Source organism: Haliaeetus albicilla, chromosome 3 (genome assembly GCF_947461875.1).
Source record: "Haliaeetus albicilla chromosome 3, bHalAlb1.1, whole genome shotgun sequence".
Taxonomy (NCBI): Eukaryota; Metazoa; Chordata; class Aves; order Accipitriformes; family Accipitridae; genus Haliaeetus; species Haliaeetus albicilla.
The window spans coordinates 41003564-41025104 of NC_091485.1; the positions used below are offsets into that span (position 1 = coordinate 41003564).

Sequence of the window (21541 nt, forward strand, 5' to 3'; positions counted from 1 at the left end):
ACAAGCAAACAACTACATAAAACAACCCCGCAAATAAGTGTAGACCATAAATGACACCGTTACTCTGTGTGTTCATTTTCATTTTGTTCTGGATTTACCTGTTTCCACCCATATTCCCTTGTGCCCACCCATTCATCTCCGTAGAGGACTGATAGGCAGGATTAGCCTGAGACTGCTGAATCATGGGGCTTTGAGTATGAGCCAGTCTTGGGGACATCAGTGGACTCTGAGGAGTGGTGGCCCCTGTGAAGCCTGGATCGGGCTGCTGACTAATACCTGAAGAAGAAAATGAGAAATTTAGCCACTGTACATTCAAAGTTGAAAGAAGCCAAGACCTCATACCTGCAGACATGTCTTTGCACAGTCCTACTTATGTCATCTGGAACCTATAACCTTGTGTCTTAATGTGGGATCTAGATTAAAAGCAAGACATCATCAACTAATACTATATGTATAACTTTAAAAAAATCATTTGGCCTAAGTATGTTGGCTACCTGTGTGTCCTAATCACACAAGTGGTCTCTCCCCTCTACAGACCAAGAGAAAAACACTGGTAAGTGACTTTCCCCCTGCCCCCAGAAACTGCATTCAAAACAACAAATAAAACGTATTGCTTCTGTCTATAAATCCATTTTGGTGAAAGTGATGCACGACCCGTTTACTGCATGGCACCACCTTTTAACATTTAGGCTATAATTTTCAATTTTTTCTAAAGTTCCTAGAACCTTAGTATCACTATTTCTGTGTCCCTGTAAAAACAGGTAATGCCATTTTGTGCAAGCATTTAATGATTTTGTAAAATAAAAAAATTACCTAGATGCAAAGAAAACCTAATTTAAGCTGTAAAATGCCAACTGTGTGCAAAAATTTTGCTTTAAACACAGCCCCTTTGGCCTTGTTTAAGTACATCACGAACAGCATACTCAACAGAAACAAGCCACTCTTAATGCTGGGGTAAGAGTCAGGTGGTGTGAAATCTATTCTTATATTCACCATCTGCGTGACTTAACTTCTCTGTATCTTTGTCTGTATCATAAAATGGGAATAACATAATGTCTCTTCATTTTCATAAAGCAATTACAAATACGTAGAGGGAAAGCACTATTATGATTGAGAAACTGGTGTGAAGGGTAACATCAGTAAGAGTAGGTAGCAAATTTAGAATTGGATGGACATAGTTTGTTCTATCAGCAGAACTTGCACATAACATTATTTAATATAATGGTAATATAACTTATATAATACTTATAAATAAAGAAGCTGTAAAACAATAACCGTATAGAGGCAACTGCCCCATGCACGCCCAGAACAAAGTGGTATGCAGCTTTGTAAAACATACAAACAGAATGGTATTAATTACTGTATTACACACAGGTTTAAGGAGAGGGAAGGGAATGCCTTATCTGAAGCTAATTTATATCATTTAAATTCAACAGTTAGTTGTTAATTTTACATTACAACATACACATGAAGAATTCTCTTTCTTGGGGAAGAATCTGTCTGATATTTAAGCAATATCTCATTATCAAAATTTAAAAAATTACATACAGCTTTGCTTCTGGTCACTTTATGCTGTTGGCCAACATCAATTCACATCATCTTCTTCATTTGCACTTTTATCGTATATGTTGGTTTGGTCAGTTCAGTCAAAATTCAGAGTCCATCAAGCCAATACATACACATGTACGTGTTTGTGTGTGCATACACACTTTTATCTGCATATATCTAAACAAACACACACATTGCACTTCTGCTATTGCTCAAAAAAAGAGCGGTGCTTGGAGAATACGTGGTACTAGAGCTAGGAAAGTAGAAGGCACTACGTTGCATTTAAGGACTCCCAAAGGGCCCAAACCTCCATGTATCCCATCGTTCCCAGGGAGCCAGGCAAGAGGCTGTGGGAGGGGGGCTTGGACCCAGCACTTGGGGGAACACGGGGGAGTAAGGACTGCCGAAATGCACTGGGGGGTGGAACCAGTACCGTAGTTTGGAGGAAACGGAAACTGCTGTGCATTTGCCTGCGGGATCCGCGGATTGCTCATGGTTGCTGGTATGCCACCGGCGGCCACCATACTGGGGGTCATGCTCAATCCCTGCCCTCGCATCATCAGCGTCCGCTGCTGCACCTGCTGCTGCTGCTGCTGCTGCATCTGCCGCTGCCGCAGGTGCTGGCTCAGGATCTCCCGCTGCCTCTGCGCCAGCATCTGCGCGTTGATAGGGCCCTGCAGAGAAAACCACCGCCACCTATCAATAACCCCTTCTAAGGCAACCTGACCAGTGGAGGCATCTCCACTGGAGTAACCTGGAAGATTCCAGCTTTTTTTTCCCCCCACCACACAACTAACAATAATATTAAACAGGAGAAAATAATCCTATTAATACTTCTGCTGGAAAAGACTTCCAGCAGTGCAAGAGTCAGTAATTGAAATAATACCAGTGCTTAATGTTGCAGCGATTTGTAATTGCAAATAGAGTAGCTCATTAAGAAAATGCATCTTTAGGAAATGAGAAGCTTGGTTAAAAATGCAGTTATATTGTATCTCTAGTAAACAACCATCCACCCCATGTAAATATGAGAAAGACTCTCAGTAACAAAACAGCAAAATACTTTGTATCATACAGACTGCATTAGTTGTATTCAAGCTTTAGAATTTATTGTATGTATTTACCACATAGCATTAATACTGTATTTAACTGGGGGGAGAAAGAAGAAAAGAAAATGATTTTTTTTTTTTTTTAAGTGCTATTTCTCTCACCTGCGTTGGCACTCCAGGTCTCAAAGACAGATTCATATTGGAGACACTGCTGATCTGATTTATCAGTGGCTGCCGATTCTAAAGAAAAAAACCCAAACCCCAACACCAAACCCCGAAAGTTTTTAGAAGGAAAACAAGAAAAAGGAAATTTTATGTACAGAGGTATATACATCTACTTCCCGATCAGTTAGTTTGAGGACCTAGTTTTACATATTCAAGCAGGGACTAGTTTTCCTGCTCAAGTCCTCTTATCATTTACTGAATCCTGTTTATTAAGGAGATAACACACCATACAAGTGACAACACAGGCACTAAGCTATTTACCAAACATGCTGCCTTTACAGTTCCTGTCCTTTTTGGGTTTGGGACTGGACTGTTGATGTTTACTCTGAATTAGACCCTAACCTGATGTCCGAAGGCAGAAATGATCTCTCCCCTAGAAAAGCATTAATATCTTATTTATTGTACTACGAACCTATATATTTAAAAACGAAACCAGAAACAACAACTTAAAACGATCCTCAAAAGTAGACCAAGGCCAAGGAAAAAAAAGGATGTAGGTAACAGGCAGCAATAAAAGCATTTAGATTGCTGGAAGAGTCAAGATACAGCAAACAGAAGAAGACTTATAGAACAAAAAGCACCACTGTAGCCTTGCTCAAAGAATTAGCGAGACCTGGGCTTAAATCCCAGGCGCATTCTTGCACAGTATTATAGAACGAATAACGGGAAGGTGCAAAAAAAGAACAAAAAAGAGAAGGCGCAAGGTACTGTCTCGGCAAAACTCGTTATGGCCGGTGTTTTCAGTCTGGAAGCGGAATTAGGCTGTAACAAAACAGGGCACGCACTTAAGACCCGGCCTGTTGGGAGCGAGCTGACAGCATGTGCCGCCTAGGAGAGGCGCCTGCGCTGCGGTGCACGGAACCGGGCACGGAGGGGGATGTACCTGCTGCGCCTGGAGCCTGTGCTGCAGCTGGAGCCGCAGCTGGTTCGGCTGGTTCTGCACGATGCCGGCAGGCCGGAGGCCGGGCCGCGGCTGCATTCGCAGGGCGGCGTACCCCGGGCGCTGCCCCATGGGGTGGAAGCTGGGGTCCTGCATGGGCGCGTAGCTGCCCTGCGCCATCTGAGCCTGCGCTGCGTACTGCTGGGAGAACACCGGCGCCTTCTGCTCCATCAGGATGCTCGACTCCTGGCTGGGGAAGGTCTCTGGGTCGACGGCTTGGCTCTGCAGACGTACGGGAACAACAGAAACAGTTGGTGGGACGTGGCTTTTACCAGGATTATACCAGACTAATACGGTCACCTTGCAAAACCAACCTTCTAGGATGTGAATGTTTGTACACAGGAAATCACATAGATTTTCTTTACCTAGATATAAAACTTAAACAGAATTGTGGTTTTGAGTGTCAAAACATATTCGTGCAGGAGACAAATTCCTCCTCCCTTTTCTTTTTTTAAACAAAGACCCACAATGTTTGTCATGTTCTTAATACAGCCACTGTATCATTCTGCTAAGGAATAAAAACCTGACATGCCAAATGCTATATGAAAATCTGTAAATGAAGTGATGCCAGCATATTTTTGCCATTGAATCTGAGATAAATCCAAAGACGCTACGAATGAATAAGGATAAGAAAGTAGATTTTTATCAGTATCTTTAAACAAAATAATGGCTTCCAATAAAGATGCCTGAAACCATTACAAGAGTTAATGTGAACAGAGTGCCTAATTCTTTCATGGCACTTTTGCACAAACTGATTATCCGTTAGCATAAAAAAGCTAACATAATTCTAAACTGCATTCTAGATACTCCCCTAATATTTGCTCTAGCCAGAATAATTTTATAGCTTATTCCACATTGACCTTGGAAATCAAGTTAATGTAAATTTTAGTGCCCTCATCAAAGAAAGACTTTAAGCTCTTATAAAATGTTTGATAGATATTTAAAAAACACGTTCTAAAATGCAACGGTTCTCTTATCTGTGAAATTCTTTAACTGTTTCCACTGAAATATTAATTAAATAGAAAGATATTTACCACTTAGTTTGAAACAAAACATTATTCATATTTTTTTGGTGGTGGTATTCCAAAAGCTATGTCATATTGCATGACAGTTTCACACTGCAAAACTGAAGTTCACCAATAAATTATATCTCCAGCTTAACACCTCACTGAGTTCTCTGTAGTACCAAATAGGCTTGGAGATAGTTTTTGCATGTCCAAAGCAGTATTTCATTGGTCCTATTTCATATCTAAAATGCAGAGCTAGTTCAGAAGTTATGCTCAGGATGCTGATGAGTGCTGGGAAATGAAATAGGTATTCTAGGTTTGTCTGAGAATATTAAATCATTATAGAGACGTACAGATATTTTTGGAAATACAATTTTGATGCCAGAAACATCAAATGCTAACTTCCCCCTCCCCCCTTTTTTTTTAACCACACTTTTTTTGCATCATCTAAGACTAAAATGGACAAGAAGCAACTGGAAGCTAATAAAAAATAACTGGGGGGTGGGGGGGAAATGGATGAAGAAGAATAGAACAAATTCATGCTGCAAAGTTTAGAAAGCACGTTGGTAATTTTAAAAAAAAACCTACAGTTTTAAGTGCTTGTAATGCAATCAGCTGCTTCAGGTGAAACTCATCCCTTAACACCTATTAATCAGCTAAGGGAAAAAACTACAGGTGAAATTACACATTACAGGTTTGCTCATGCAAAGGTTTTTTGCCCCCATCACACAAAGGTCTTGATCTTGCTCTTCTGCTCCTAGGTCTTCATATTCTTTTTTCTTCTTTCCGGTACCCTGTTCCTGGCCGTGATCTTACCTTTATCCCACAGAGTTGTTCTTCTGACCACCAGATAAGCAGAAGCCTGTTAATTTTTTGGTTTTGGTCAGGTTAGTTGCATAAAGAGAAGTGGCTCAGCACAGGTCACAAGCAGGACAGCTAGACAAGCGTCACAGGGGAGAGGAAGGAAGACTAAACCTGGGGCTGAAGGAAGCTTTTCAGGTGACCCTGAGCTGTTAGACAGACTTCCACCAAAATATGTAACTCCATCCTAGCTTGCAAGAAGTGTTTTATAATCCCCTTTTTCGACAAACGTTTTACAATCCCCTTTTTCAACAAACATTTTACCTCCACCTTGACAACATATCCTTTAAATGCAATACCTAATACATGCAATGCAATGTCCAGTATACCTGGCTAACTAGTTCTGGTATTCCTAGAGCCCTGTCGATTTCTTCTAAACCATCAAAATTCCTTAATGCCATGTAAAGCTGATCCAGGAGAGCCCCCTCATCACTTGGTGACTCTGATGAAGGATGATTACACAAGAGATCATCTGGTGAGCTGCCAAACGGTTGCCTGTCAAAACATGAACACAGCGTTGGTAAACAGCTGCTGAAAAACAAGGAATAATACCAGAGGATTAGTACTCAAATTGAACTAACAAGTGGAGACAGAAATTATTTTAATCACTGCCAATTTTGTTTAGAAAACTATTCTGGATGAAAGTTATGTTACACAAAGAAATAACTAAATAGCGTGATTAATGCCTGTCAAGACCCTACAAGCATGGTGTATCTGACAAGTAAGCAAGCACACCAAAGGTATGCCTGAGTGCTGATTTCATATTACAGGGTCAACAGAGGAGTACAGAAATCAGTAGAGAATAGTCACTGAACACAGAAGACTAAATAACTTTTTTTAACTAACTGTAATTTTGAAATTTAGATGTTAGATTAAATATACTATCACAAGTAGAAAAAGACCTGATTTCCACAGACACTCTTCTTAATTGGTTTTCTATCAGACTAAGCAAGCTGAAGAGGTCATGGAAGGGTCTGAGGACTGTCTGAGCTCGCACAAACCGAACATCTGAAAGAGCTGGCCAGAAGCATGAGGGAGCAGGGGGAAAAGGACATTCCCCTTTTTCTTTGCAGCAAAACACTGCATCAGCTCAACCCATCTTATGGAATTGCACACTTGGGTACCCGTTTATGCACTTGGTTATATGCCTCAGAAGGGTGTCAGCAAGAATTTGGATACTGTCAGGCAGAGTGTGCTGGCTCTATAAATCCTGCTTACCTCACCCCTGAATTTGTATGCAAAGCACACTTACAGTTACAAAGGCAGAATAAAGGTTTGTTCCAAACCCAAAGGACAAAACTTACTAAGAAACAAACTAAATCTTAAGTAACACCTTATCTGTAGCCAAATGACATATTTTTGTTTTGCATTTCACACACGAGCCCTACTTCACACACAATACTACAAGACTACAATAGAAAACATAAAGAGCAAAGCTTTCTGCAAGCAAGGGCAGCTACTATATGCACATCATGGCAGAGTCTCATCCCAGATAATTGCTCAGAGACAACAAAAGCTGTCACACATGGAGGGAGGAAACAGCACTATATGTGAACCCTTTTTACATGTCTGTTTGGAAAAACAAAGAAACATGTTTGTGTATTTAGTTTCCATAATGAGATATATGGTTGCCATGGAAGTCTAATCTCTATGTCAAAGCTAAGCAGAAGGAAAGAGCTGCATCGTCAGGCCATACGCCTAAAAAACCAAAGGACGGCATGCAGGAAAACTAACAAAACCATATTCTTTTTAATTAGATCCTGGACTGTAAAGAATAAAAATAAGGATATATATGATGTACCTTTAAAACATCGCAAAGTATTAATCAATCTCATATATAGAGGAGTTTCTATAACTCTCACAGATGGAATTATAAATCAGTAAAAGGGAGGAGCAAAAAAAGAAAAAAATCCTTTGAATCAAATTGCTTGCAAACTTTAAAGATGACTTACAAGAAGGGACCTATGATCTGGAAAAATAATCAATGAGGCTAGCCAAAAAAACTCCCTCAAATTGTAAATAGGGATGAGTACATATGATAAGAAAAAGTTTAAAACATTTGTCAAATTCTATATGTTAAACAATGACAATTACTTTGTTTTTTCCCCCCTTTTTTTATATACCACAATGATAATGTTTAATTTTTCTCTAAAAGAATTATTTTTACTCACGATTTAACTTTTATCAAATTTAATGGTCATGACGATAATCAGATTATAAAAATACAAATCCCAGGGATTAATAAAATAAAAAATGGCAGCACAGAGCAATTTGTCATCTCTTTTTGGGTGTAAATGATCAAAATATGGTAACTTTCAGATGCAACACAATTGGAATTTTTTTCACCATCTTCAGCTACAAGGAAATTATGAGAAAAGCAAAGGTAACAAAATGGAATAATTATCTGCCTGGCTTGCTGAACAAACATGGCCCTGTATTTTATTTTATGGTGTCATTTTTTAAGTGAATAATTAAGTTATGCAAAAAGTGCTTTTGGCATACGGACACTCTAACTTGGGGAGAATTAGCACCAGGAAACATCTTGAAAAGCATGAAAAGTAACAGAGAAAATGCCACACTTAATTTTACAGAAAATATTTTCAGACATCCATTCATAATGAAAATTAAGACAATGTAGTCAGAAGATTAACCATTTTTCAAACACACTTTTTTGCAACTGCTTCCTCTTAATTTTCTTTTCAGTGCTCCCATTTACTACTGAGAAATATCACAATTTATGCAATTCAAAATACTTCAACATTTTTCATGTACTTATTTATTCTGTATCACTTATACAGTCCATATATATATATATATACGGCTTCTCTAATGTAAGCTGCAAACTTTTTGGAGAAGACATGGCTCTTTTTTAAGAAGTGTAAACCGCTTTTCATAGCTTTGGCATTATTTAAGAGTCTTAATAATGAACAAAGTTAATACATTACGGATGAGTTAATGAGTTGTGATCCAATTGTAGTTCTGGTTACCTGAGAAGGAGCTAACTTCAGGGAAAAGGCAGTCTCCCTTTCACTTCATCTTTCCTTCCTCGTCTTTCACAGAACTTAGATCAATTAAAAACCCCCAAACAAAACATAAGTTAATCATGTCCTGCACTACTTAAAATGCTACCCCGCTGCAGGAAAAAACAGCTATGTCATAACTGTAAGGGCTCTGGCATTTTCCCACATTTAGCGTTAAGTAGAATTGTTAACAATAAGAACAGCAAAATCAGACAGAATCATGGACACATTAATGCTCAAGAGGTGAAAGTGGTGCCGCTACCCGAAGCACTGACAGCATTCACTGTGATACAGAACTTCCAATTCTTCCAACACATTAAATGGCAAAAAGAGCATTTATAAGTATTACTGGAACATGTATACGTGTCACGAGCGTAAAATACAGCAAACATTAAATTGATGTACATTTGGTGAATATTTTATACAGAACTTTGCTTCCGTGAGGTGTACAAAACACAGGCCTGTAAAATCTCTCCATGTTTTGATGTGACACTAAGACTCACCTGTTCTGATTACCAAAAGATGCCTGATCTATAGGCAAGATGCTGTCCGGCCATGGTGCAGTCTGATTTGGAGGCGCCTGTTGTTGGCTATACTGAGGTCCTCCTATGTTCATTTCCAACTCAGATGGCCCTAATCAAGGAAAAAATAACCACATACCTCTTGTGAAAAGAATCTACTTTCATGTAAATTCTTTCCATTGGATTATCTATGTTACAGTAAAAGCAAACAAAAACATTAAGACTTCAGTAACATTACACTTAAAAGCATCATGATTCTTTTGTTAAAAATTGATTTTAAAATTTGAGTAAATAACATGAGAACCTGAAAGTGGTTTGAAACCATAAAATAGCAGATATGACATCATAGATGCAAAAATTAGTAAGAGAAGCATAAAAAAAAAGATAGTATATAGAGTCAGTATCATAACATACTTGCTTTAAAAGTGACCAAGAGCAATTACAATGTTCACAGTGTTTCCTCTTAAAACCCCCTCCAGTCTTTAATAAACAAGGGCAACTTCATATCCCCTTTCTTTGGCCACATCACTGTGCAGCTAAAGAGTAGCAGGAATTGTTCATATCCATCCATGTGTTAAAAGTTAGTGTTTTAAACACCTTCCTTCCCACTTCCACAGGAAACTTTCACTGTGGAACACAGTTCTCGTCAAATCTATAACTGAGTCTTTTTTTTTCTTTTTTGTTTTTTTTCTGCTTCATCTGTGACAATCCAGTGTACGCCAAAAGGCACGACTCTACACGTGCCCTGACTTACCCATATTCATGACCTGAGATGGAAGCATCTGCCTCGGGCCAGGCTGGTTGCTGGGTCTCAAGGGGATGCTGGCCGTGGGGTTGCGAATCATGCCTGCTTGCACTGGCCTGTTCATGCCACTAGCTGTGGGCGCACAGGTCACCCTCACAGCAGGAGCCTGGCTTCCCCAATCTCCAGATGTCATGGCAGGCCGAGGGGCATTGCCACCGATCATTCCTGCACAAAAGCCAAACAGACTCAGGTGCCAGCACGTGAATCAGAACAGCTTTAGCATTACAATCGCCCGATAAGCTGCATTTTTAGTGACGAAAATGCAGTAGTTTCACTCAAAGCACATTGTACCACAACCGCCTGTCCAGATGTGCAAAGCTACAGAACGATGCCTTACACTGCTTAGTCAAGGGACTGGAGATTATTATACATTTTACAAGAGGAAGATCCTTTTATCATTTCCGAAACGCTGTTCAGAGTGAGTGTTCCCACATGTAGTCTGCAACAGGTGCCGAGGGTGTGTGGATAGCCCTAACTTCCTTCCTCAGGAAATGAATCACGTTTGCTGATGTGTGTGTCAGTGCTTCACTTTCCAAGTGCTAAGTGAGAATGAAGACTTGAGTAACAACATGTTATCGCTACACACGCTTACAAATTAGAAGGATTGAATTTAAATTCGCATTCTGCAAACATCTTTGGTGAGTCCTTTCATTCGGAACCTAGAGCCTTCTTAGCTTCAAGGCTCACCCAGATAATCTTGAACCAATATATGGTGCAGGGAAATTACTCACAGGAACTTTCCGATAGATGCTGAAGTTCATTACCGTTATTTTAGGGGAAGTCCTCCTACATCTACTGTAAACAACTGATACAGTTTATTTACACTTGGAATATATAGAGTACTACACTCTGACAGTAGCCAAAAAACCCCAACCAAACCCCAACACAAAAACCCCCCACGCCCAAAGATGTGCATTCATAGTATTTATAAATTTCAACTTTATACAGTCAAGACAGCAGATAAAACACTGATTTCAGACTGGACTACTGGTCTTTCCAGTTGCATTTTGCATCATCCTTAAATGAACACTAAAAGGCACACAAATAATTATTACTCCTCAGTTCAGTTATTTGGTGATACATAAGCAAGGAGAAAAACCCTCTGAAGAGGGTCATTATTTCAGCTGCTGTACAAAATTCGGTGTTACATCCTCAGGTTTGTTCTATTTGTGTACGTATTCCATCAGCTGAAATATGTGGTGTGCTAGAGCAAATGGCAGGAACACAGATAATACTCTCTAACTTGTATACATAAGATAAATGTCACCCTCTAATATGTATACAGAACATGGAAGTAATAGGACACTTGAAAGACTACAAGTTGACCTCTAAACTGCTTAAATGGGATATTCCAGGGTCTGGCAGCATGTCTTTTTTAATACTGATGCAAACTACATATAAAATTTTGAGTGAATTAGCCAGCTGAAAGGACTTACAATACCCATTTATTTACTCAGAGTTCTTAGCGGTTGTTGCATACTTGTACAGTCTCAGGCTACGTACTAGCTGAAATAAGTCAATCAGCCAGACTTTTCTTGTGAAACCCCCTACGGTACCTTTGTACGATATTAGGGCAACAGGAAGAAATCAATGCACCACAGATCAGGCATAATCCATGACAAGAGGTAATACCGCTGCAACATCTGATGGTTCCCAAAAAGTTTATGTTTCAGAAAATCATGAAAACATTAGCATTTCTTTAATTTAAAATGAGAACCAAGGCTAACAAATAAAGGATAACCAAGGGCAAAACCAAGGTCTGTAGAGATACACATCATAAGGGCAACAGTATTGCCCACAGTTTTGTTCTGAAAGAACTACCTCTAGAGACAAGCGGTTCATTTATTTGCTTTTGTGAGGCAGAAAGATTGGATTTTTACCTATCTAAGCCTCAGCTGAATCTGGAACATTGATGTGAACAGCCTCTAATTGCCAATACACTGGGTTCATCTAGAAGTTTTCAGATAGGTGAAAGCAGTGCATAAAGAACAGGACTTAAAATATGCAGAAACAGAAATTCAAAACAAATATGCCAATACATAACAGCCCACGAAACACAATTTTTTCCAGACTTTTTGGGAAGTACTTATAATAACCTGCACTTGCAATAACCCAACATCAAGTTACACACGCTATAGTCTGTTACTCAAGTATATTTAAAAAAATGGAAAGTCATCTTACCTGTGCTACTGTTGCCTAGAGTTCCTTGACTTCCTATCATCCCTTCATTCCTGCCCATCAGTCCCGGCTGAGGTATCACTGAATAGGGGCTACTCGTTCTTATGGGTGGGAAAGTTCCTGCACCTGTTGGGTTCTGCAGTGTGATGTCAAGTGGTAAATTCTGGTTTGGTAATAACCTGCCCAGTTGCCCTGCTCGTGGGTTATTAAAAGCTAGACAGGAGGAGCAAAGAAAAAAGCAAAGTTACAAGAATGGAAACTTTACTTGTTAAAAAAAACAAAAACGAACCCAAACACACTTTAAGCTCTTGGGCTGAGCTATTTAATGCTGCATAATTTACCCACTCCATATCTGTCTGAGAAACATCCCTTCTTGACATTTTTATGTAAATTTCAAAATGGAACATTCTGACACTAAAGCAGATATGACCTGTAGTTTTAGAACTTTAAATGGTGCAATTTAACTGACAGAACAGCCACTATAACAAAATATACCACTATGTGATGTGCATACTACTGCCAATTAATCTTATACCTAGTAGGACTGTAATTGCATGCAGATGTCATCCGGAGGCAGACTGTTAGGAATTATCTCAGTTTTGGAAGTTTTCCAGCATAAGCTGTGCCCCTGAAGAAGTTACCAAAATTAAGGACAGATTGAGTCTATATCAGATCCTGTAGCCCCATTTCTACATCTCCCTCTTAATTTTTTTTTTTTTTTACATCTTTTGTCATTAATAAAAATAAATACTTCCATGATTCTGCAACAACAAATAAGCAGTCCAGAATTAGAGCTGTGCTGCCATAATATTCTGGTAAACAGAACCATGCTTGATGGTTACTGTCACCTTTATATAACTATTTTCTTCTGTTGAGGTGTTTTGTGCTCTTAAAATCAGCCTCTGCAAAGAAAACTGCAGACTGTCTCAGGAAAGTGAGTGTCAGATCATGACTGGCAAGCATCTGGCTCAGCTGGTCTTTAGGCAATGTTCCAGTGCATGAAAGCATCCCCTGTGTGCACAACTAGTTCTCGAACATGAATCAAACACTGACCTTGTGCCTGTGATTCTGTTTCCAATCATACCAACAAAATACATACAAATAAATTAACCATTTTTGTGAAATTATTATTTGCAATACTTCCTGATAGTTCCCCCTAGGAGAGTCTTGATATAATGGTATCCTTACAGCAACTTCTGCATTTTTTATATTTACCACATTACAATGAAGTTAAAGAACTTCTTTCTTATTTTAGCTCAAAGTCGTGATACTTTCGAATTTGAGAACTTAGATGAGGTTTATTAAGCTTGTTAAAAAGTACAGAAACATCTTATGACAAAGGTCTCTGACTTTTCTTCTTATTTTATAAAAGCAGACTACAGGAACCCATTGTATATTTACTTTTTTTAATGTAAGTTCTCTGCCAGGTGAATTTGCTTCTATGCATGCAGAGGAAATATATCCCATCACATACACCAAATTTCTAACCGTGAGATCAAAATCTTGTCTTGACTGTCTGTTCAAACAAGCAAACAAAACTTACTTATGAGACAAAAATGACCTTCCCAAGCTTAGGGGCATCATAAAGTCTAAGGATTGAAACTGAAATTCAGTGACAGTTCCAGAACAGTTTGCCCCAGAAGTTTGAAAAATCACATAGATGAGTAGCTTTGCCAGCACTCACTGATCCTACAAAAATGGAAAGCTGGAAATGCAGCACAAAATAACAACACAGTTGATGAGATGTGATGGTGCTCAGATCACATATTCTATCTACTCTTGGTCAGGATGGGACTGAAGGAGATTCCCTGTCCCCCATGCAACAAACTCTAGCAATCTGGCACATCTAGCAGCTTTCAAGTCTTTTTTTTGTTTTTTTCCTCCAGATAAAAATATTTTAAGTATTTTCATTAAAAACCTGTAAAATGAGAGCTGGTTATTTCTTCAGAAAAAAAAATTCTAAAAACCCCAAACTTCTTTTGGAATTGTATATTATTTGACATTCATTCTACACTGCTTTTCTGTGAGCATATAAGAAGCCACTCGCTATTTCTGTGCACCTGTTTTCTGTATGCTCTTCTACTGAAAACAAGGCAGAAGTTCCCTAGGGGAATCAGGCACAGACACAAGACTGAGCTGGGAGAAAAAGTTTTAGGGTTTTAATTTACATGGGAAACAGGATGCTGCTTTTACAGAACTGCTACTAACCACCAAGACACTCTCATTTACAATCATACCGTTACTGTACTGCCAGTAGCTCTGAAAGCAGCTTTAAAGCCAGGTTAATTCTGGAAAGCCAAAGGGCTACTGTGGCAGGAACCAGCAGACCTTGCTTCAGAAAGAATACGCTGAAGATTTTGGATGCGCAGAGATTTCCTTCTGACTGACGTGCTGCAGCTGTTAGTACCCTCATACTTACAAAAACGAGTACATTAAATCCAAGCATCTTTCTCTGAGCAACGCTGACAGCAAATGATAATTTAAGGATCTGTCGTGGTTTTAATATGAATTTGAACATTAATATTCATTACTAATATTAATAGTGATATTTCTTTAGACATACCTAACCGATAATTTGAGTTCATTTGAAAGTGGCATGGTGTTATTTTAGTATCCTGAGAATGGCTAACAACACCGTCTAGGCCCTGTTTTATAAAAACCCCACCCGTGTACATTTAAGGAAGTAAGCAGGTGCTGCCACCCTAGCCAACAGGATCAAAAAATGAAGCAGCGGCTTTTTATGCTATTTTCTTCACCATTCATAGCGGGTAAGACTCCCATCTCGCTCGCCTGCCATCAGTACTCTACGGTGGCAGACCAACATTTCAACGCCGACTTGTAAGTTAACGAACAAAGCTAAGGAGCACGGCCGGCTGGAAGCGACTCAATTAAAAGCCACGGCTTCCAGGGAAGCTTGGGCATTCCTCTTAATCGCAGGTGTTTCCATTCATCTCGGGGTTCTAGAAGCTGCCCCTCTCGGCCCTTCTACTGAAAGAGCTGCCGGAGAGGAGCGACCCGGAGAGGAGCGACCCCCAGGGGCGCAGGGGTGCCGCAGGGGTCCCGCTTGGCTCACGCCGAGGGCTCCCCCTTCCCTCCAAAGCCCGCGGCGGGCGCGCGGCGTGGGCCAGGCGTGACCCCCGGCCTCTGCGCCGCGCCGCGGGACGACCGCAGGGGGCGCCACGGCACCGCGCGAGACCGGGACCCGCGGCCGGGAGCGCCCGGCGCCCGCGGGTGGGGGCGCTGGCTTGTCCGACGCCCGCGCGGGGGGCCGACTCACTGCTCTGTGAAATCCTCATTGCTGGTTTCTGGGTGGCCACGGCCGCGCCGGGGCTGCTGTCACTGGTGAGCTGCATGAGGTCATTGATGATGGCTTGCTTGTCGACCGAGCCCGCCGGCGCGCCGGGGCGGCCGTCTGGGAAAAGCTGCGGTAACTGGCTGTTCTGCAGGTCATCCAGAATCTCCTCCAAGTTATCCAATTCACTGCCTGGCTGCAATGAGAAAAAAACACAGCGCAAACCCACAGTACACGTTGCTGCTCGCCTGCTGTTGGCGTCCTGCTCGCGCCGAGCCAGGCCGCCCGCCGCCGCTGCGCCCTGCGCCCGTGCCGTGCCGTGCCGGCGTCGGACGCTGCCGGCGCGAAGCCCGATGCGGAGCAAGCTCACGGCTGTCCCGGAGGGACTGCGCAGCCCTCCCCGGGGCTTGCCTGCCCTGCGTTCGGGGAGCCCGGGGTGGCACCGGCACCGGCGCCCCTTCAAAACCCCCCAAAACGTCGGCACGTACGAACCCGCGCCGTGGTCCGTACCTCGGGCAAAGGGGAGATCCTCCCCGCGCGCCCTGCGATCGGTGCAGACAGCAGGGATCGTTTGGCGGGGGAAGAGGTCCCGCAGTGATGAAGGTGGGGGTTTATGTAGGTATAACCAATATTCCTTTCAGCACAGTCATATTTCTAGTCTCTTTATGACTTGATTAAAAGCATACGATGGAAAAGTTGCTTCATGGCTAAAACAATTCCCCATACGCGTTGTCTTTGTTACATTAAAAAGCCTTAACACCGAATAACTCTCTACAAGTTAACTGGCAAGAAACATACATTTCAACGAAGTTCTGTAAATTAAAACCTGTCAACTAGTTACTAGATTTAGGAATTGATTTTGCTCAGAACATCCCAAAACAGTGAAAGTAACTTCTCTACCTTAAGGGAAAAAAAGAGAAATCCAGTTACATTCAATTCAGTAGAAGCTTACCATGAAATAAAGATGGGGAAAAAAAATAAAGTTCATCCTATACTAACATAAATACTGACCTGAATGTTTTCCTTAAAAATATTGATTTTCACCAGTTTTTTGTTGGGGTTTTTTTTTTGGTCAGCTTCTCTGTCTTATAAAGCCTCAGAATGAAAAACTTTTTCTGGCTGTGATTTGGAAATTGTTACAAGTATATTCTCCAATCCTAAACCTTTAAATAGGGTAAAACTCTTTGGGCTAATAATTACCAACAGGCAGTGCAGTCTCAGTTACCACCACGTTGCACAGGAAACATTTCATGACAGTATTTATAACAGAAACCTACTCAAAATCAGCGCCTTCATTAGGAAATGTGCAATGACGGAAGAAAGGCAGAGTGAGCAGCCAGCCGTGAAGGATGGGGAACTGAGAAATAACACCACAAACATGCACACAACTGAAATACAATTCTTCCTGTTCTTTTTTGTCCTACTGCCACATCGTGAACTTGTTACTTATTGAGAGCAAGCTTATGCTGCAGATCACAGGATAACGAAGAAATAGCTGAGGTGGCTTTAAACTACCTACTGAGGCGCTCTCAGCCTAGCTAGGAAGCAGTGCACGTTAGCGCTATACTAAAATCCTGCTGCCACAGCTAACCTGCTCCCAGAAAGCCCTGCTATTTTACTCAAAGGTAGCTACGATGCCTAGAGGTCACATCTCTACATACCTTTTTTGGATGACTGGCTACAGATAAACATGGTATTACTCTTTACTCCTTCCACATCACCTCCTATTCTTGCAGGTTGGAATACATGGTGCAAAAGAGGAAGGAGTTTACTCCGTCAAAAGGCAGCATGTGGGTGATCTGGAGGCTGGTGTTATTGGCAAAATGGTAGGAAATCACAGAATCGGAGCACTGGAAGAAATTTAAAGCCTCAAGGCAAAATCAGTGTATGCCATTCCCTACAGAAGTACATACAGCCTCTTGTTAAAGACATCCAGTGACAGAAAATCCACAGCTTCCCTGGGGAATTGGTTTCAGCCCTTTGCCATCCTTAGTATTTGAGGTTTTTTCCTCAGTGTCAATGCAAAACCTCCCTCGCTGAAATTTAGGCTCTTTCTTCCTGTCGTATTCTGAATCTGGAGAACAAATCCTGTTCCCCTTTCTTTTTCTAACCTTTTCTGTATTTGAAACCATGTGCCTTTTGGAGTTTTAAGCTGAAGTTAATAAGCAATCTCAACTTGTTGAATTTTCTTCAGCATATAACCTGTTTTCTAGACCTCTTATTACTCTTGTTGCTCCTGTGGACTGTCTTCAGTTGATCCACACTTTTGCTGAAGTCCCATGTCCAGAACAGGACTTAAGATGAAGCCTTGCAACTGCTGAGTAAAGCAGAAAATTTACTCTACACGTAGTACACTCTGATGGCACATTCCAAAAAAGCCTGTGATTTTTTAAATTACATGACATTACTGACTCTCACTCACTTTCTGCTCACTGTGATCCCTAGACACTGCTCTGAAAAAGTCCTATCTAGCCAGTTGTCCCTTCCTTTTTTTTTTTTTTTAAATTTTTGACATTATTCTTGGCTAATTATAATAAACAGCATTTGTTTATCCTGAATGTTCTCCTAAGGTTTTTCCTCCATATCTCCTGTTTGCAGCTGAATTTGAATTCTGTTCTCCAGTGTATTTGCAGATTTTCAAGTGTCACACACATCTTCACCAAGCATACACTCCATTCTCCCATCAGGTCACTTAGGTTAACTAAAACACTGAGCAACTCCAGACACTGCACAAGCTCCTGCAGCACCTCCATTCTGACAGTGAATCCTTAAATAACTACTTTGTGTGTAAGGATTTCCAAACAGCTTCCTACCCACTCACAGAAGTTTCGTCTGGACCATGCAACTCTAATCTGCTTACGAGAATGCCATGTGTAAGAGCATCAAAGAGCACCAAAGAGCCTTACTCAAACCAAGACACATGGCATACGCTGCTTCTCTTATGCTACCCTCTTGCAGAAGGGAAACAGATTGGTCTGACATCACCTGCTCTTGACAAATCCCCCTGCTGACTTGCTGCCCAGGCACTTTCAAGCAGTTGGGTGGACACAGCACACCCACAGAAAAGGTAGAGCCAGGAGGAATCAAATGTGATTATAAGAAGCCTACATCATGGTGCGGACAGGTGATAAGCAGATGCAAAAAGGTGCTCCGAGAGACAGTCGCGAGCGATGTTTGTAGGAGCCGCATTTTGAGCGCTGGGAGATCTGGTACAAGAAGACTGCATGAGCCAGTAGAGGAGACTGACGTAGAGTATCACAAATTATAGACAGATGAGTCAGTACTCTTTGCGGGAATTAAGACATATGGCCTTCATTAAACATATTTGAGACAACAGTGAAGGGAAGTTCTATATGTTGCAGGGGTTTTTTGGTTTGGTTTTGTGCGGGACTTTGTGCCTTTTTTTCTTTTTCTTTTAAGATTCTGGCTACTGCAATTCTTTGCTTAAAAATTAGACATTAAAAAAACCCAAAACCAACCAACAACCCAAAACCCAAAACAAAGCCAGTGTCAGAAAACTGCACTCCCTAAGATGCCTTTAATTCCTCTCAGGAAGTGCCATAGAAAGGCCAAATACAACAGGTGTATTATAACAACACAAATACATAACCTTCCCTTTTTTTGCTTAACATAATCAATATCAAATATTTCATCTTTATGTTTTGATGAAGGTTCCAAATTGCTGCAAAAGCTCCAAGATAGGTTTAGAATTAACACCAAGCTGTGATGTTAGCCTAAGTCTTTCCAGACTCACCCTCAAATGGCACCATATGGGCAGAAACTAGCATTAAAATTTTTACTTGGTTAGTTTAATTGGATTTTTCTTTTAATTATATTCTATATTTATTTTTTTAATGATCTAAACTGAACTTCATGTAAATAGAAGGCATACCTTAACCTCCCTGTAACACAATTATTTGTCATGAATTAAAAAAAAAAGCCTGACAAAGTGCTAAGCATCACAAGAAAGTTCTCGTGCTCATATTTTCACTATCTCTAAGCAATGCAATTACAACAATCTCTGTAGAACTTTGACACTAAGTGCCAGAAAACATAAGACAAATTATGCTTAGAAATATTTTTGCATTTGAGAAAGTACCTACTTTCAAAATACTTATCACTGTCATGTAGAGAAAGGCAGGTTAAAGTGTTAATTGCTTATGGAATTTTTTCAGCTCTACTGAAAGACAGTTACACCTCAACATGAAGTTTGGTTTACAAAGGTTGCTATGTCAAAGTCTAGCTTCCATGAATTGTAAAGGACTGGATAAGATCCTGAACTCTTTGGAGATCTCTTTTCCACCACAGGCAATGCCCATGGCTTGCACGGAGACCCTGTGTTCCAAATTTCATATAGGTATACATTTCCTCTACGACCATGTATGACAGAGGCATCTGGGACTTTTTCCTTACAACAGGATGTCTTTTGGTGGGGACACAACTTGAAACTCTACCTGCCTTCTATAAACCCCAAGTTAGCTCATTAGCTACCTCTGTAGCATGGGCAAAGCATTTGACCATAAGAGGTAAAAAACCCCAAACCCTTGCTTCAAACTGGTGATAAAGGATTATGAAAAGAAGGAAAAAGCAAATAAGAAGTCGAATCAATATAGTCTTTTTCTCCCCAGTAACTGCAATAAATATACAATTGGCTAGAAATCCTGTTACATTATCAGGCTAATCTACTAGTAACTTTTGGAAACAGAACTCTAATTGAAAGACATTCGGAAAATGGAATCCCCATTCTAAGGTTCTGATAGAATTTCAAGAAGAAACTAATGTCCTTCATGAATTTAATGGATTCTGGACATGAAGAAATAGGTTTTTGGAAGATGAGTGGCATGTGTAAAGAAAATATGTTAGTATTGGGAAGATACTGGTTTCCACATAAAGCAAGAGGACAGCAGAGTTGATAAAGCATGTGAGGAACACCAGAACGGTTTCTGAGTTTTAGGACAAAAAGGTACATGCGTAAGATGATTGCTGGAACAGCACTGGTGGAGACTGTGGCATTGCAAAGTCCCTGTCAGACAAACAGGCTGTCTATATTGTCTCCTGGCTAAAAAAGGGGAGGGTACACTTACGAAGATAAGGATTTATTCCACACTACGCCAAATGCATTCTCAGAGAATAAGCTACTTCAAATTTCTACATCTTGGTTTCTTCATCTGTAATATGAATATAATAATCCACACCCAATTTTACAGAAGAATTTTGCAGTGCAAAATAATATGGCTAAACAAAACGTTTCTTTAGCAAGGCAATACCTGACATTGTTCAGCACATGACATTTCTCTGACGTCCCCCTACACTTTCACTCTCCTTTCCCCGAGCTGTTAGCCAGTCCTTGTCAGATTTGACCATCTGCTGACCACTGCATAGGCAGCTCCCGACCAGCAGCAGTGTGCGTTGGCCACAGCCAGAGAAGCACAACGAGGGGTTTTTTTGAGGGACAGCACAAGCAGCGGTGCCCAGGGAAGGAAGGTGCAGGACGAAGTCCCACCGTGCAGCCCCGCAGTCGCTGGTAGGCTGGCAGGGAGAGCAGGAGAAGGCAGGCTTACTGCTGAGAGACACCCTATAAAACAGATCTGTAGCAAATCAGGACTCGTGTTTCCACTGCCTTCCCTTTTTAATAGTGGAGAAAGGTACGAGCACTCATGGTGCTCAATATCAACAGTCCTACGACTGTTGGTGCTGTAGGAAAAGCTCCGCTGAGCCTCCCCAGCAGGTCTCTTTCATCCTCTCCCCCACAGCTGCCTTAACTGGAACAGCAATCAGCCTAATAGAGCTTGATAACCATCATCCCACCAAGGGAGGGAAAAAGGTACGGCGGCACTGGAAATAATTCTCTGCCATTTGAGAAAGGCTTCCTGTCAGTTGCTGCTCTCTGCAGAAGTGTATGTTTAAACACACTACCTAGAAGACTGCTATTTTTAGTACAGTGGAGCACTTCAAAGAATTTCCTGCTCAGAAAGTCACACCAAAAGTAAAAGGAGAAAACGTAATGGCTCTGCTGCCTCCCAACACCCTGATCCCCCTTGGAGAGGCCATCCCACTGCTGCTCCACTGCAGTTTCCAGAGAAACTGCACACTCCAGT

General features: G+C 41.0%; 1 protein-coding gene across 6 annotated transcripts in view; it reads right to left on the minus strand.

Annotated features, from left to right (window-relative positions):
- NCOA2 (nuclear receptor coactivator 2) overlaps positions 1 to 21541 on the minus strand; it is a 198918-nt gene that overhangs the window by 15869 nt on the left and 161508 nt on the right. For 5 of the 6 annotated variants that reach the window (XM_069779502.1, XM_069779504.1, XM_069779500.1 and 2 more), the window contains 9 exons: positions 15429 to 15639; positions 12155 to 12364; positions 9923 to 10138; positions 9151 to 9280; positions 5957 to 6122; positions 3703 to 3981; positions 2757 to 2834; positions 1982 to 2222; positions 99 to 276 (listed from right to left, as the gene is read on the minus strand). In XM_069779502.1, the coding sequence (XP_069635603.1) occupies positions 99 to 276; positions 1982 to 2222; positions 2757 to 2834; positions 3703 to 3981; positions 5957 to 6122; positions 9151 to 9280; positions 9923 to 10138; positions 12155 to 12364; positions 15429 to 15639 (1709 nt within the window). The remainder of the gene's footprint in view (positions 1 to 98; positions 277 to 1981; positions 2223 to 2756; positions 2835 to 3702; positions 3982 to 5956; positions 6123 to 9150; positions 9281 to 9922; positions 10139 to 12154; positions 12365 to 15428; positions 15640 to 21541) is intronic. The other variant, XM_069779506.1, reaches the window with a different exon arrangement.